Source organism: Boleophthalmus pectinirostris, unplaced genomic scaffold, assembly GCF_026225935.1.
Source record: "Boleophthalmus pectinirostris isolate CB_2022bp ecotype Guang Dong unplaced genomic scaffold, ASM2622593v1 HiC_scaffold_20, whole genome shotgun sequence".
NCBI classification, from domain to species: Eukaryota; Metazoa; Chordata; class Actinopteri; order Gobiiformes; family Gobiidae; genus Boleophthalmus; species Boleophthalmus pectinirostris.
In genome coordinates, this window is record NW_026571153.1 from 13,490,210 (window position 1) to 13,508,299 (window position 18,090).

The window sequence follows — 18,090 nt, forward strand, 5'->3', positions numbered from 1 at the left end:
TGCCGAGGGACTGAAGATGGAAATTTGCCACACTGTCTATAATCTTTACATATTTACATTTTAACTATTCATTAATTTGTGCTGCCCCATTACAAGTAAATAAGAAATAAGAATAAGAGGAAATAATTTTAAAGATTCATAGGGCTTAAAAAGAACAGATCCAGTACCTGGCCCTTGTGGAATTCCTCTGCTGCAAAAATGCACAAAACTTAAAAAGATTATTTGAGTCAAAGGCTTCTCACCATTTCTTCCATGTTGCTTGAGTGTGTTGGCTGAGAGGTGGATGGAGTTGCCTTGTCCTCCAGTCTGTGGAAACTTCAGATCAGGCAAATTCCCATCTGTGCTCATCCTCGCAACTTCAAGCTCTGCACACACACAAAGAAAGCACAAACATTTTTTAATCAATATGTTTGGTTATTATACCCGAGTACATAGAAATATGCTTTAGCAAATACAATCCTGAAGTCAAATGGAGCCAATGTACTTCATGGTATTTGAAAAGTGGGGATAAACATTGCAATTCCTCGAGATGTAGATTCAATGCCATACAATCCAAAATGCTTAAGCGTTCCCTCTGTAACTTTTACAGTACAGGATCCACCACCCGCGAGTTTCTTCTTGGTGATGTTATTGCATTGCTTTAAATATTCCACAGTATGACATTGAGGTAAACTATGTTCATGGAGACAAGCAGGTTCACAGCAAGTATGCGTGTTCGTGTTCTTTCAAGGTATTTTTCAGCAATATAAACTAATAAAAAATAGATCATCATGGAGATACAAAGTTACATAATGTAGTTTTAAGTAAAATAAATATATAAACTTCAGGGACATTTTCTTTTGAAATGCTTTGAGAGAATAACAAGACGGACATTGCTTTTATCATAGTTCAATAACCCAATGTTGTGCCTCAAGGAAACTTATGGTTCACAGACTCTGGTCATAAAGTAGAAGGAATATTAGCTGCAGATAGAGAAGCCTGGCAGAAATAAAGCTCATTGTATCAGAGTTATTAGGATAAGATACCATTCAGTTTAATAAAGCAGCTCTAATCTCAAGTAGCCGTGACTTGAATGGATTCGAGGCATCACTAAATGTCATGTTAACTCCAAAAGCATTACGGAGCTTTCCACGGATTCGTTGGTGGCAATAGATGGGAAAATGTCATCGTCTCCAAGGAAGATATAGACGGAAAGGGATAGTGGACATGCTGTGTTTGCATTCACAGCTTCAGAAGTGTAATGTATTTAAATGACTAGGTTCCATTTTGGAGCTTTTTTTTATTGAACTCTCTAACCTGCAAAGCTTTGTGTTGTATAATGATTATTATTATGTTTCAGGTCAACTATTCTGAGTGAAAATGTCAAAAACAAAAACAGTTACATCCTTTTTTATATCTTTTAGAACAGAATAAATGGAAAAGGGATTTGTATCTATGGGTTTCAGAATGATGAGAAACTGGGCCTGGCGCCATAGCAATTAACAATTCAGAAACAAAATATATCTTTAGAATCCCCAAGAGTGAAAACAGCTCCTATAACAGGAACCTAAAAATGTCCAATACCGCAATGCTTATGAAAATGTATTTGGTATCAGATCAAAAGAAAAATCATTGGCATTGCTTCAATTAAGGCATTACAAGCCCCTTTCTAAAAACGGGAACAGATTTCTGAAAGGTTTATTTAAAGGTCCGATATTACACAAAATGGATTCTTGTGAGTCGTGCTATAATGTTGTTAACTCATTAAAAACATACCTGGTGTTGTTTAGGTAATCCTACATTATTAGGCTGTTTACATCTTCAAAGCTCAAAATGCTCTGTTCCACATTGTGATGTCATGAAGTGGTTGGTTTCAAGTTAACATCGACCTTTTACCTTTAGTTCAATGTAACTTTAAGCCATGTTAGAATGTTACCACCTCATCCAAAACATACTTGGAGTTGTGTTTTGTTTCATTCACATGTTTGAATAATCTTGGGTTATTAGTCTGTCTACATTTCCAAAACTCAAAATGCTATGTTCCACCTTCTGATGTCATGAAACAGTAGTTTTCAATTTACCTTTTTAAGTTTTGTTTAGTACAGATTGGAAATTCCAGGGCTGAAATCATATGGGTCCTTTAACAAATGACTTGTTCATTATGAAGTAGGAATTAAATGTGATAAATTCTTTTGTTCATGACTTCTTGGATATTTGAAATGACACGGACCTTATCTGCTGACACTTCCAATCATATTTGCACAAATTCCTAATTTTTCCAAATTTTAGTTCAGTAGAGCTGAAATTATTCAGCTAATTCTGTAAATGTGTCCAGTTTAAAAAACACAGGAGCACTTTCTATTACTGCATGATAACACAAGGTGGAACAGTGTTTTCTGTTTGAGAAAAGAACTCAGACTAAAAATGCAGGATTTGTGTGTTAAACGTGTGAATGAAACAAAATACAACTCAGAGTATGTTTTTGGGCCTGTTGACACGAGAACGCTTGTGGGTAAAAACAACAACATATTTTATCGGAAGTGCCTTTAGTTTAGATGGTGACAGCGTTTTAGGGGCTTAAAAATGCAAAAATCTGAAACTACCCTCTAGAGTGGAAAAGTTGAATATGCTTCACTGTAGAGTTTCTGTCTACACTGCTCAAGATGCAAAACTCTGGTCAGATCTGCTCACATTCCGTACGTGTTTACGTCACATACATCACCTAGCTGCCTGGCATGCATACCCAATTCGAATTCCACACACTTTTAGCGTTACTTTATGCACGCAGATTTCCTTCTGAAGACACTCATCTAAACGCGGAATAAAAAGTAAAGACGCAATGCCACTTTTGCATCTTCTATTCATACCGCCATCGTATAAACAAAGCCTTTATTGAGGAAACAACTTTATAACATAAATCAGAAAATAGGGCAATATGGGTCCTTTAACAAACAGAAACAAGCATCACTTAATCAAGTATTAAACAAAGTACATACCGGTAGCTTTAATTAGTTTCAGCATGGCATTATCTACCCCCTAACTGCTCATTGTCAGACAGAAATTCCATCTTGAAGCTGTGGCATCAGGTGCGAGAAAGTGCAGCCTTCATTAAGCCCCATAAGGCATTCAGCTGATGATCTGATGTCAGCTGCGTATGACACCTCACACTTTGATAAAGGTTAGCCCAAGTGAACAGCTAATCCTGTTTTGTATCTGCTCTCATAGCCAGCCACGCTTTCACTCCAGCCTCCTTTGTTTGAGATGCTGCAGTTCCGCCATTTCCAAAAGGCCATGGGGTGCTGGCGATACAATAGGTTGCATTCAGCTTCTACAATTTGATGGTGTAACTATAGTGATGGGACATTTACTGTTTTGGAAAGAAATATCCAAAATAAAAGGCTGTTATGGGTTGGGTCCACAAACCTTAAAGGGTAATTACTAACCACAAACTAGGTCAACAAATCTGCAATCTGATGGTTAAACAGCAAATTCCACTATAGAATTCCGACGCATCCTCCAGCTCAATATGAAACCACAGGAATTTTAGATTTGTTGTTGTCATGTAAACGTAACCTATGCAATTCCCGACATGGTAGCTGGCGATTCCCTAGATCCACGGTTCTCAATAGAGGAAGCGTTTTTCTTCTTTCTGTTTTCCCCCCACGCGGTTGTGTAAAAGAGCTTATGACGGGCTTTGGGGAATTTCTTTGATGCCGTGGTAGATGTTGGACCCAAAGGCGCTACCTTCAAAGCCGGGGTTTAAATAACACGCTAATCGGCAGAAATCTTTTGGTAAGATTATCACGCCGCGAGTGGAGAGAGTGAGTGGAGCGCACTCACAAGCAGACAAAGGCAAGATGGTGTGACGTGTAAACACAAACACAGACACAATGGTGGAGGAAATGTCGAGCTTCTTTGAAAGTGAAGGGTCTTATTATCGGCTAGAGGCGGAAAGTGGAATAGAAAGAGGAGCACTATGGATTTGTTGTCAAGTGCACTAAACAGCCATATTATTATCACCACTTGCATTATAGTGGCCATACAATAAAAATAAAACAACATAATGGTACAAACCTTTAAAATTTGCCATGGTTCGAGCTTGTTAGAAAATTTTTCAAAACTTTAGGGGGCAGTGCTGCTTGGATGTGTAGAGATTGTGTAAAATTGTCCTTTTGGTGCTCTTCAGTGTTAGCGAGGCTGGCGTGACCTAGTACTTCCGCTTAATTTCATTTCTCTCCAGTGACTAGGCCAGGAATCAGAATACACTAGACGGTTTGCTAGAACCTCGAGAGTTGTAGACAGCGCACCGGCGAAGAGCTGAACCCACCCGAGCTGCGACAGCAGACTGTATACACTATCCTCCATTAGACTTCCTTTGCCAAATACAAACTTCACATTTTTTAACGCACCTTTAATTCACAAGTTCATCTCACAAAAATGACAATGATCGTTGACAGACATGTTCACCCTCTGCCTTGTTTGTTGTCGTTCCGGCAATATGCAGCAATTACTTAGACACCACTAAGCGTTCTGTCGCAATAATACATCAAGACCAAATAGCAGTGATTGGTTATAATAAAAAAAGTATCCGCCTACCGTCCAGCAAACAAATTCTAATGCTGTATAGTCAGAAGTGAAACCAATGGATGAATCAGGCTATTTCAGTGTAGGGACCAGTCTCAAATAAAGAGCTGAAAAAGCTGAGACACTCAGAAAGTACAAAATAATTAAAAGACTTTAACACCACATGGCAGATCAGTTAAAAATCACGCCAATGGCCTTCATCAGGGCAAACTCAAGATGGCTATCACAGTGCAGATTTACAGTAATAGGTGTAAGTCACATGTTCAAGCCCACAGTCCCCTGGTGCATGATGGGACATGTAAGCTGAACAGATTTTAGCTACAAGCAGTTTAAACTACAAGATATAAATAGTACAATTCCCAACAACCAATACATACAAAAATACAAATTATAAACAAAAATATATGTGTATATTATATAAGATGGCTAATCTTAAAACGATTTCATGAAGACTTGTTTAAAGCTTGTGGTTTTAAAGGAAGGTGGAGAAATCTAACTCTCGATTGAGTCCTGGACATTGAGCAGCCTTGAGAGTGTAGATGCAGTATGACTCCCTCTGAAGTAGTTTTTTTCAGTCTATCTCCTCCTCTTATTGTTTCTTTAATACTAGTATGTCCAATTCCACATATTTTTAGGCTTTTATGGCTTTTTCAACTTTTGTTAGGAAATACTTTAACATTTTCCATCATTAAATTCATTCAAAATGTCAATCAAATGTCAAAGTACTTTAAGTTAGATTTTTTGCTCTCATATGGTAATTACTATAATGATCATGCGCTACTTTATATAGGAACATTCCAGACACATTTTAAAGTCAATTCACCATTGTTCTTTCACTCCTCACACTGGGTGGTGGTAAGCTACTTATGTAGGCACAACTGCCCTGGGGTATGTTGATGGAAGTGTATACTGATGGGGCATTGTGTAACTTTTCTGGTGGAGGGTCTGTCAGAGGCTTTTCACCATGGAGATGTTATTACTTTGTCTGGAATGTTTCACAGTATGGTAATGCTCGTTCATAGTATTAAACACTTCTACCTTCATGAAGACCAAACCAGATCAAGTCACATGTCAGATTTGTGGAGAGGCAACCCCTCTCACAATCAGAATGCGTGTTTTTGTATGTATTTTTGAGTTATAAAACCACCTGTAATTTAATAAGTGTAAGGTAAAGCTGTTTAATATCATACCTTGGACATTCTGGGGAGAGCAATGATATATCCATAGAAACAAGCAAGTGACGGATCCTCCACCAGGAAAGTTATGCAATGTACCTTTAAGCCATGTTAGAATGTTGTTACCTCATGAAAAATAGACCTGGAGTTGTGTTTTGTTTCATTCACATGTTTGAATAATCATTACATTTACGTCTCTAAAACTCAAAATGCTCTGTTCACCCTTCTGATGTCATGAAACAGTAGTTTTCATGTTACCTTTTTAACTTTTGTTTAGTACAGATTGGAAATTCCAGGGCTGAAATCATATGGGTCCTTTAACAAATGACTTGTTCATTATGAAGAAGGAATTAAGTGTAGTTACATGATAACGTATTACTGGATTCTTTTGCTCATGACGTCTTGGATATTTGAAATGACACGGACCTTATCTGCAGACACTTCCAATCATATTTGCACAAATTCCTAATTTTTACTGCAAGCTCCATCCTCCCGCACCTAGTTTTTTCCATTTCCATGCCTTTCAAATGCGAGAGATCAATCATTAGCCACTGCAGTGATTACTAGTGTTTAATGGGGCTTCTTGTCCTCATTTAACTGCCCTGCATGGCGTGAGGAATTGCAGGAGCCAACAAAAGCCAACTGGCTGCGAAAAATAAGCCACGCAAACAGGGAGATAAGACCTAGTAAACATGTCACCAGAACATAATTAACCAGGCTACCACCGCGAGCTGTAAAAAACTCACTCCGACTCTGCCTTCTCCGTCGCTCGCGCCCCTGTTTCCAAACGAGCTGCTTAATACCCAGATGAATAGTGTGCCAGATACAATAAAATCCCATTTATTAATTCTCGGCTTCCTTTTTAAATCAGCAGACCTATATTTTAGGTTGCCATGGCAGTCGAATTCACTCAGGACTGGGCAATTCATCATAACAGTATTTTTGAACGTAATCGCCTTTTCCCATAGGTTTGGTTTTAACAAGGCAAAAAGAAGCACACTACAAATGATTTAACTATGTATTTTACTTTGAAGTGACACTGGGGAAGTATTGATTCTACAAAAAGAACACACATATGCTACATAAAACATAAAAACATACAACTAGATTACGCTATTAATCATTTCAGTTCATTACATGAGCAAAAATGTTGAGCTTTTTATCTGTTTATGTCTGTAACACTAACATTTGGAATGTTTGATTATATTAAACAAATCACCGGGGCAATTAAATGGCCCATATTATGCTATTTTCCAATCTATAATCTTGTTCCCTCATCAAAAATATACCAAGGGTTGTGTTTTGCTTAATTTAACATAAAAATTCTGCATATATGGGCTGAGATCTTCTCTCAAACAGAAAACACGCTGTTCCACCTTGTGATGTCATGTGCTCCACTGTGTTTTTAAACTCCATACACCTTTACTAGAATCATCTGAATAATTACAGACCTGGAATTGCTAATCTCTACTGAACAAAAGGTATAAGGTCGCTGTTAATTTGAAAACTAACTCTTCATGACATCACAACTTTGGTGAGGTATCCAGACTGATAACAAAGCATTACTTAAACATGTGTAAAACGACCAAAACAGAGCTCCAGGTGTGTTTTTGAGAAGGCAACAACATTTTAACATGGCTAAATGCTCGCAGGAGTCAATTTTGTGCAATATAGGACCTTGTATGTATGTATGTATGTATGTATGTATGTATATGTATGTATATGTATGTATGTATGTATGTGTGTATATGTGTATGTATGTATGTGTGTATGTATGTATGTATGTATGTATGTATGTATGTATGTATGTATGTATGTATGTATGTATGTATGTATGTATGTATGTATGTATGTGTGTATGTATGTATGTATGTATGTGTGTATATGTATGTATGTATGTGTGTATGTATGTATGTGTGTATGTATGTATGTATGTATGTATGTATGTATGTGTATGTATGTATGTATGTATGTATGTATATGTGTGTGTATGTATGTATGTATGTATGTGTGTATATGTATGTATGTATGTGTGTATGTATATGTATGTATGTATGTATGTATGTATGTATGTATATGTGTATGTATGTATGTATGTATGTATGTATGTGTATGTATATGTATGTATGTATGTATGTATATATGTGTGTATATGTATGTATGTATGTGTGTATATGTATGTATGTATGTATGTATGTATATGTGTGTATGTGTGTGTGTATGTATATATGCGTGTATGTATATCTATGTATGTATGCATGTATGTATATGTATGTATGTATGTATGTATGTATGTATGTATGTACGTAAATATGTATGTATGTATGTGTGTATATGTGTATGTATGTATGTATGTATGTATGTATGTGTATGTATGTGTGTATGTGTGTATATGTGTATGTATGTATGTATGTATGTAAAGGTTTTATTTTATTTGTTTTACTGTCTACTTTTTTGATTGTCAAGATGCATTATATGTTGTAGATACATGTTTGATATAAATAAATAAACAAATAAGTACTACTACTACTACTACTACTAAAACTAACTAACTAACTAACTAAATAAATAAACAAACAAATAAATAGGACCTTCATTAATTTAATATGGTGTCAGTAATTGTAAAATCAAAATTTTACTTCTCACAATATTCATAACACTAAAATTGTGTATCAAGACATCCTTAAGTGTAATGCTAAGATTGCCCACTAAAGCTGCACTGTGTAGATTTTCAGGTGTAAGGTACGCTACCTGTTTGTCTGGAAATGTTATTGCTTTGCCTGCATGTTTCAAAGTATAGTATAACATAACATATCAATCTCCATGGAGACAAACAGTTGGCAGACTCAGAAAGGTCACAGTGCACGCCTTTAACATCTGAATATATATAGTAGAAAATGTTCAGTTCAAGGTAATTATTATGTAATGTCAAAATTATGGGTTACTGATCATTTCACAGTATTACATGACACTTTTGAAACCCTATTATCTGTAGACACGGGCCGGTGCATAACTGACACCAATATCAACACGATCATTCACAATAATCATTCATTTGGAGCTATCAGTCGTTAGCGTTCCCCGTTAAACTTCACCTCCAACCGAGAATCAGCCATTAATCCACCGACCTTCACACTTGTTCCTCAGCCTGCAAGAGCCGAATCCGTCAATACTGGAGCGCCCAAATCAATACCTCCACTGTGAACTTTGTGACCCCATAAAACAGGCTGGCTCAAGCTGAATGAAACACTTAAAAGTATCATAAAAAGCAATAGTACTGAGAATATAGCAACAGAGAAGGCCAGTATTCAACTTTTAGAGAGGCTGATTGTCTAAATGTCATATTTGATCAGACAGTACACACACTGGCAGATGGTAAACTGTTGCTAAGACGAGTCAAGAAGTAGTTTACTCAAGCAGAATGAAGTCAGAGTAATTACAAGAGCTCTGGATTATAAAGGCACTATTAAAAAAGTCTTAAGTCTTTATGCAAGGTTAAAAATGATTGTTAAAGATTATAGTCAGTAAAAATGAAAGTACTGAAGCAAATTATCTGAACTGAATCAAATCAGTAATGTTGCATTTTATAGCAAATTTCATGTGTTTTTTTTTTATTTATTTTATTTAATTTATTATTATTATTTTTTACTTGAGCAATGTTATGGATACTTTCATCAATGTTCACTGTTTGCTTTAGTTTTGCTTCATTTTGACAATGAACAGATCGACTAAAATAGCCTTTTTTTTTAAACATGTTATACAGTATTATATTTTACAACACTCCAGTCTTCTATATGAAACTAAAATTACATTAAAAAACAAACTATAAATTTTACTTTTGCTTGTGAGGTCAAATAAATGGAATAATTAGTAATGTGCAAATGTAACATTATAATTGTACTTTTGTTGTTGTTTTGTAGAGATTGGCAATTCCAAGGTTAAAAAATTATCCAAATTATTTTAGTGAAGGTGTATGGAGTTAAAAAACATAATAGAGCACTTCCTGTATTACCATATGACATCACAAGGTGGAACTGAACGGTTTAGTTTTATACCTCAAAATTAAGTCACAAGGAAACTTACTAAAAAACATTCTTGTCATATGAATCTCAGCTATTTGGAATTGTAAATCAACACGCAGTAAATCCTGATTACTCTTGACTTACTGATATTGTCGGTTGTCTCTTGCACTATATCAGTCTTGAGCAGGTTGTCGGCCAAAACAAACGCTCCCTGCTCCACCGTGTCCAGCAGTGTGGTGGCTGCTTTCAGCTGGTCTCCGGTGCTCAGCTCTCTCCACGCTGCCTGGGCCGGGGGCTGCAGCAGATTGTTCACCGTCTCCACCATCGCCTAAGGAGGGCAGAAAAGATCTATTTAGTCCAAAAAGTGAGAAAAGTAAGTCATAGATTGGACTATTTCAAAATGGTGGTGTTCAAAAAGGAATGATGAGATACATAATGGAGTATGTTATAGGTTTATCATGACGAATCTGGAAAAGTAATGGGAAAGAAAGGCAAGGAAAGATGTATTAGGAATCACTGTATATTTCAGATTCTAGAAAGTGATGATATCATACTGTCAGATATGAGGCAGGAACATTGTTTTTTTCCCCCAATAGATTACATTGAATTTTACATGAAATATCCAAAATGTAAATTCACAAATGCTGAACCTGATTATTTACTGTATGTTAGTGACTAGACCTTAAAATCAGATATGTTACAACAAAACTGAATCTTAAAAAACAATTCTCTCGAACCACTCTCAAAAGATGAGAAGACTTATGGAATACTTTAGATGACCATATCAAAGCCTGTACTAATTTGATGCACTTCAAAAACACAACATAAAAATCTAATCTTACAGAAATACATAGAAGACTAGATATATCGTCTTCACAAGTAAACCACGACTATTGGCTGATGCTTTTCTTTGACGTTGCATTTTGTTTTGATGCGATCATGGACGATGAACTTTGTGCCTCCTTTGTATGAATGTCACCATATCCAAATCTCACGGTATGATATTATCACGATCTGCATTGCGATATTTTGAAGAGGCTGATATTAGAAGAATTAAAGTAAAAAACACATTTCTTCATGTTGTTTGCGCTGAAAAGAATCATGGGATATGTAGTTTCGGATGTTTATAAGCTGTTGCTACTATAAAACCATGCATTTAAGTAAAGGAACTTCAGTAATTCGATATATTGTGACAGCCCACGATATTATTGTGAGACTTTTGATGATACAATATCCCGATTTTGGTTATTGTTACACCCCTACTCCTTTGTCATTATTGTTGGTTTATGCGACCATAAACATGAAAAACAAGAACTTTTAAAGAAAGAAATGAATTATACATTAAATTTAGCTTGTTTTAATTTATATTTTGTCTCATATACACAGTAAATCGTAAGTGAAATTGTAAATGCAAACTTGCTGTTCATACGCTGCTTTTCTTACTTAGAATTATTTTTACTTCAGCCTAAACCTTTGGGTCATGATCCATGGAGTTGTAGTCTATGTTTTAGTTTTAGTTTTACTTTGTTTTATAGTGCTGCAAAATTACCGATATAAACTACTATTAAAAAAAAAGAAACCTGCATTTTAACAATATTAATTCTAGCTGTCGCATCTGTATTGAATATTATTGACCTATAGAATGTTGTGATGCTATCTGAAACTGAGCAAATTAAACTTATGGTATTGTTGTCTGCTTAAAAATTCCCCAACAACACTTAGATGAAACACAATTCGATGATCTGTTATTTCTGGGCTCATCCGCATGAAACAAAAACTGACACAAAGTTCAATATTTTCATCTTAAACAAACAAAAGTGAAACTATTTTTTCTCACAATAGCTTTAGAAAGTGGTGCTACTATTCAACTTCAAATACATGATTGTCGTGTTTTGAACGGACTTCAAATCGGTAACAAATGATAAGTTTCAACATTCACGGCGATGGATATATTTTGCAAAAACAGCGAATCTCCCGTAGAGGCATATAGGCCCCGCACTTCACCCAATTCTCAAGACTAAAGCTGTTTTAAAGTGTTATCTAGTATTGCAATAAGTTTACAAGAACCCACAGAGACAACATGGACCTAAGACTTAAATCATCAAGACTAGACTGACCGCGCTCGTCCTGACATTTATTGAGCCCATTTGTGAGCTTTTGGACATATTACATTGTCAGCCATGTTATTATTTTCCACTAGTTGGATGCATTAATCATGTAAATATGAGTATGAGACTGCAGGCCAACTCTTACATGACTTCAGGCTACAGTCCTTAATTGGGGTGATTAATGTTCTTTCGCTCAGACAATCCCAATACACAAAAGCTTTCCAAAAAACACATTTAAAAATATCCCAGAGTATTAAACCAATCACCGCCCAAAGCTAAAGTAAGTAAAAAAAAAAAAAAAAAAAAAAAAAAGGTGTTGGCTCTGAGCAAATATCTGTAACCACTTAGCTAAAATCCTTTCCGCAAGTAATTGGAATAAACAATTGACCTTTTATACCATTGTGAGGTCGGTAAGCAAGGCAAAAAGCATTCCCTGAGAAGGAGATGAAAATTTAAGAGGCATTAAAGATTTAAAAATGCCAATGGTAGGATTTATGACCAAGGTAGTGCAATCCATTCCCAGTAACAGTGTTTGGGAGAGGAACAAGAGCCAGGCTGTCCTTGGAAATTAAAAGCTATGGCTGAGATATGGCGGGTGGGTGATCGCCAGATTCTCGAAACTATTTCTGTAATCAAAAATAACTAAAGCAGTTTTATGTCCATATATATGAATTTTGGTAAAATGTTGCAGCCACTTGTATCGCTAAATCTGACTTACTTGTATTTGTACTTATTGCCATTGGGAACTTGGTCTAAGACTTAAATGTAAGGCTGTGCAATTAACCAAATTTTTTATCGAGATTTAAATTTGTATGTCAAACGATCTCCAAACTCACATAATCAAGTTGAAACGATAAAGCTCAACAAACTTTATTTTGGGATATTTTTTTATATAAATAAGTATATGTATTTTATTTTGCATTTTATGTTTTATACATCGCAAAACTGCTCTAAAGTACATATTTGGAGTCTATATTTATTTTCAATTTGAAAGTTTTGCATAAATTATCATTATCATTATTTATTTATTTTTATTTTTTTGAGAGAGAGAAATGTTGAATAAATGCATCGTGTAACTAAAAAATAATCGTTTCAATAATCGTGATTTCAATATTGACCAAAACAATGCAACCAGCTTGAAGATATCATTGCTACACCTGGAATGTTCCACAATATGGCATTAAACTGATTTATCTTCCATGTATGCAGATAACGGGGTTGAAATCTTGAGAAACATGTTTTACTCCTGAATGGTGTTGCCTCTCCACAAATATAACTTGTAACTTGGTCTGGTGGCATCAACCGCTTGCCTCATGAACATAGAAAAGGCACAGGCATATTGCGATATCATACGAAAGCTCATGATGGAGAGGCTCACAATATCCAAATATCTCGGTACGATATTTTCACGATATACATCTCACAGTACGATATTTATTGCGATATTTTGTGGAGGCTAACAGAACTGTTAATATGCTACTTTTTCCTCTTAAAATGCCTTGACAAGACTTAATCCAAATAACTATGAAGTGCGTAAAACTGTTATTTCTTCCTGTAGTCTACACTGAAATGGAGCAAAGGATCATGGTCTATGTAGTTCCCTTTATCTTTTTTTCTAAGCTATTGCTGCACCACAACTCTTCATTTAAGCAAAGAGCTTTGTAAGTCGATATATTGTGATGGTCCACGATATTATTGTGAGAACTTTGACGATACAATATCACAATATTTCGGTTATTGTTACAACCCTTGAAATCATCCAAATTATTTTATTGAAGATGTATGAGGTTTAAGAACACAGTGGGGCACTTCCATCACAAAGTGGAACAGTGTTTTCAGTTTAAAAAAAAATCTAAATAATGAAATAAACGAATGAAGCAAAAAAATATATAATTAGTGCAATCTGAGATAAGACTCAACCCGACCAGCACATCTGTCATTTCAGAGAATATCATAACAAAAACACAATTTATAGATGCTTCTTCGCTCTTTCTACGTCGCGTTAACAGCTTGTATGCACTTTGCCAGCTGTAATTATTCATTATCTGCAGCCAATCTCCAATCCCACCTTTTGACATCCAGCTATCTGCAGACGTTGACTTGCTCTCAATTAAGGGCCCTTTCTTCCTTTAAGCTCCACGGTCTATTTTTCTTTCTTTGTTCAGTCAAGTAAAGATTTTTCCCTCTTATATTCCACTCACAATACTGAAATGAAATAAGATAAGGTACGACGTGCTGTAGTAGATTTTTATATGGACAAAAGGAGAGGAGACATAAATGTATAGTGCCTAAGGGAGGGGTCAAAAATCCTTTAACATAGATGGAAACATGTATAATTGATAAACAAAAGTAGAAAAAAACAAGGGAATAATGTATAGGATGTATCAAACATTAATACTGGAATACTGTTCAGTTTTCCCATTAACCCCTTAGGCCATGGAAACTAATAAAGCAGACACAACTGACTGTAATGGTGCATCACGCTGATACAGAGTAGATTGGAATGCCAAGAAATTAGATCCAAATTATTCATTAGCAGTGGTTGATGATATGATTTTTGAGTAATAGTTGTGTCTGGTCTGCATCAGTTGTTCTTTTGGCCAATATATGCAAGCCAAAATAAAACAAATCCAGGCTATTGTAAGAGCCACAAATATACATTCTACATACAAGAGGTCAATTAAATTATTATTACATGAAGCAATTTATATCAAGTTTTGGAGTATAGAGTTTGCTTAGCATTCCTGCCTATCCAATTCAATAATATTGCTATATTCATTTAAGATAATTCATCTACAATACTTAAAGGTGCACTGTGTAACTTTTACTTTTCTGGTGAAGGATCCATCACCTGCTTGTCTCCATAGAGATATTACTGTTTTGCTTTGATTATTCCACAGTATGGAAATGCACTTGGATCTATGGAGAAGCAAGCCTGCACGTGATAAGAATTCACATTTTTAAGGTAAATTTAAGGTATAAGACACCTAACTTGAACAAATGCAAAGGAGATATGTTTAATGCCTCACTGTGGAGCATTCCATGCAAAGAAATAACATCTCCATGGAGACAAGCACGTGTAGTGGACTTCCACCTTAGAGGTTACATAGTGCTAGCCAGGCTGCCACCACCTAGTGCCGCCGCTCAATTTCAGTTCTCTCCAGCGACTAAGTAAGGAATTGTTGTTTTGCAAGAACCCTGGAAGTTGTAGACAGTGCACCGGCCAATCAGCGACGAGCTGTGAAGCCATGGCGTCAAACTCAGCGCCTGTCTGGGTCCCTTTTGTCGTACAGTACAACAGTAAACAAAATGGTCGAGATGGATGTAGACGAAGCCAGACATTCTGTGTTGGCAACGATTCCCGAGATCGAGGATTTAAAGCCGGAACAAAGAGAATGTTTGGTGAATTTGATCAAGGGGAAAGACATTATTGCCCTTCTTCCTACGGGATTTGGTGCATTACATACGTCACGACCTAACACCAGCAATTAGTGAAATAAAAAAACTACCCATCTACCGTTGAGCAAACGAATCCTTATGCTGCGAGGTCAGATGAATCAGGCTAACACAGTGTACCTTTAAAAGCAATTTTTTTTTTCCCCCTCCAACTTTTTTCAGTGGTACAACTTTTAAAGGCCACACTGCAAATTTCTCTGATCTGGCCAAGATTTGAAAACTTATATCAGGTTCATTCATCTTGTTTTCAGATTTATTATCTACTTACTAGGTCTGAAATTGATTAATACTAGTCGAGAGGTCGTTTATTTTAAGATAACTTGTCAAGTAAAATTATCTTGCTGCGTGGACAGATAATTTCACTACTTTTAAGTCACTATTTGATAGATCTAAGTATTTATATCTTAAATTTTGGCCAACTTTTTGCAGTGCACGGCAGCCAACATGTCTTCCTTGCTGGTTCACGGATAATAAAAATGCTTTATAATTTGATGGAGACAGCACAACACATTTTCCTTAATGATGCTTTTACATTACATCTTTACATTTTTTTCTTTATCAAATGAAAAAAATAAAAACACAAAAATCCCACATAACCTTATGATTCAATACCCAGACCTGCTTTTTACCTCCATTAGCCTAGTGCCACTCTAGCTGTCAAATCCTCAACCTGCTCCCCAAAACGCCCCATCCTTTTCAGCTGCTAAAAATGTACGGTATACTTCAGCACTGTGAGCCGTATAGTTCCTGGGTGGTACATGTGAAAATGCTAATCAGGTGGAAGTATGCAGGCAGGAGGATGCATAGGTAGGAAGGGGAAGGTGGCCGTTACACTGAGAGCTTGGCAGAGGTCCAGACCAACCAGCCGACCGACCAATAGGGACTGTGTGCTCCTATCTGTTTGCTGATTGATGAAATGAACTGCAGACTTGGGTAAATTGATTCTGGCTCCTCTCTGGCTTGCTATATGCTCCTCCTAAGCCATTTACTGTCCCCTCTCCTGATTGCTACTCGAACTTGAAGGTACATAACATAATCTAAGTAGGATTTGTGTGTGCAATGTCTTCAAGTATTGAACTTGCACGTCTTTACGGTTCAGATGTTGCGTCAAACCTACCTGTTTTTTTATTTTTTTTATTATTTTTTTTCACAGCTCTTTCTACCCGCAGGCCAAATCGTCTGTCTTCTTGTGAATCTCGGCTACCACCGTTGTTAAATATTTCATGAAACCTCCTCTCTCGGGTAAGTGGGAGATTGAGTCCATATATGTGAATTATAGAGCAAAAGCTGTGCATTGAAAAGCAGGACATGCGTTTTCCATTTTTATTGCTTCGCGCGTTGGCCGGACTAAAAACATTTGGAGACAGATAACTGCCATGGCACATGATGGATATGACTGAAAGGTTCCACACTATTGCATCAAACATACATACCGTGCGTTTATTAAAGGTCATATATAACGCTAAATTGACTCTTGTGAGCTTTATGTTATAATGTTGTTACCTCCTCACAAACATACACAGAGTTGTTTTGTTTCATTCACACATGTTTGAGTGACTTTTATCTTTGGTCTGTCTACATCTCCAAAATTCTGTTCCACCTTGTGATGTCATGAAGTGGTTAATAGCTACAATTTGCCTTTTGGAACAGTAGTGGCAAAAACTTGTTGTGTCCTTAGGCAAGACACTTCACCCACCTAGTAAGAACGTGAAGTATGTGTGAGTGATGGTGATGGTCGGAGGGACCGATGGCACAGATGGCAGCCTCGCTTCCGTTAGTTTGCCACAGGGCAGCTGTGGCTACAATAGTAGTTTACCACCACCGGGTATGGAGTGAATGAACAATTAACTGTAAAGTACTTTGGGTGTCTTGAAAGGAGCTATATAAATGCAAAGATTGACAATTCTAGGACTGAAACTATCCAAATGATTCTAATGAAGGTGTACACACAGTGGAGCACTTCCTGTATAACCATATGACAACACGAGGTGGAAAACAGTGTTTTCCGCAGGATCTGTGTGAATGAAACAAAATTCCTGTTATTTTTTTGAGGAGTAAATAACATTATAACATAAATCACGAAATAGCTCAGTATGGGCCCTTTAAAGCACAGATTACTTATTATTATTTACTGCAAAACATACCTTGAAAAACATGCATTCTTACTCAGGAGTCGCCTCTCCACAGATCTGACCTGTATATAACGCAATGCTGGGGAACAATAGTGTTGTGTACCTGAGTCACTGTGGTTAGACAAAGTGTAAATAGATTTCTTGACAAGTGTTCCTGATCAAGAAGTCCAAATACTCCATAAAATGCCCTTTATTTGCCATACATTTCATTTAAGACACAGTTAGAAGACACCTCACAGGACAGTTTGTTTGGATGAAGGACACGCAGGAGTTTGGACTGGAACAAAGCAGTGGAGCCTGGTCTTGATGAACTTGTTTAACAAACTACAAAAGGTGGGCGACATTCAATAGACAATGGCCACTTCTACAAAAGGTTTAAAATCTTCTCTCACACTCACAAACAGGAAACAGGCAACACAATAACATCTCCATGGAGACAAAGAGCTGGTGCTCCCTCCACCACTAAAGCCGACACAGTGCACCTTTAATCATTTCTTGCACAAAATGTAATGCAATTTTCAAATCATCGTTAATAATTTCAGCATTTCTTATGTATACAACCTCTGCCTGTTTTCCCCTTGAACCAGCTCTAACAAATCCATATTTTTGTGCAAATATTTTTTATCACAAATGA

The 18,090-nt window shown here is 36.4% G+C and overlaps 1 protein-coding gene across 1 annotated transcript in view; it reads right to left on the reverse strand.

Moving 5' to 3' along the window:
- Window positions 1–18,090, reverse strand: part of LOC110159331 (adhesion G protein-coupled receptor L3-like) — a 400,279-nt gene that overhangs the window by 78,251 nt on the left and 303,938 nt on the right. The window contains exons 11-12 of the mRNA XM_055156115.1: window positions 9,905–10,088; window positions 243–365 (exon numbers count right to left, since the gene is read on the reverse strand). Of these exons, the coding sequence (XP_055012090.1) occupies window positions 243–365; window positions 9,905–10,088 (307 nt within the window). The remainder of the gene's footprint in view (window positions 1–242; window positions 366–9,904; window positions 10,089–18,090) is intronic.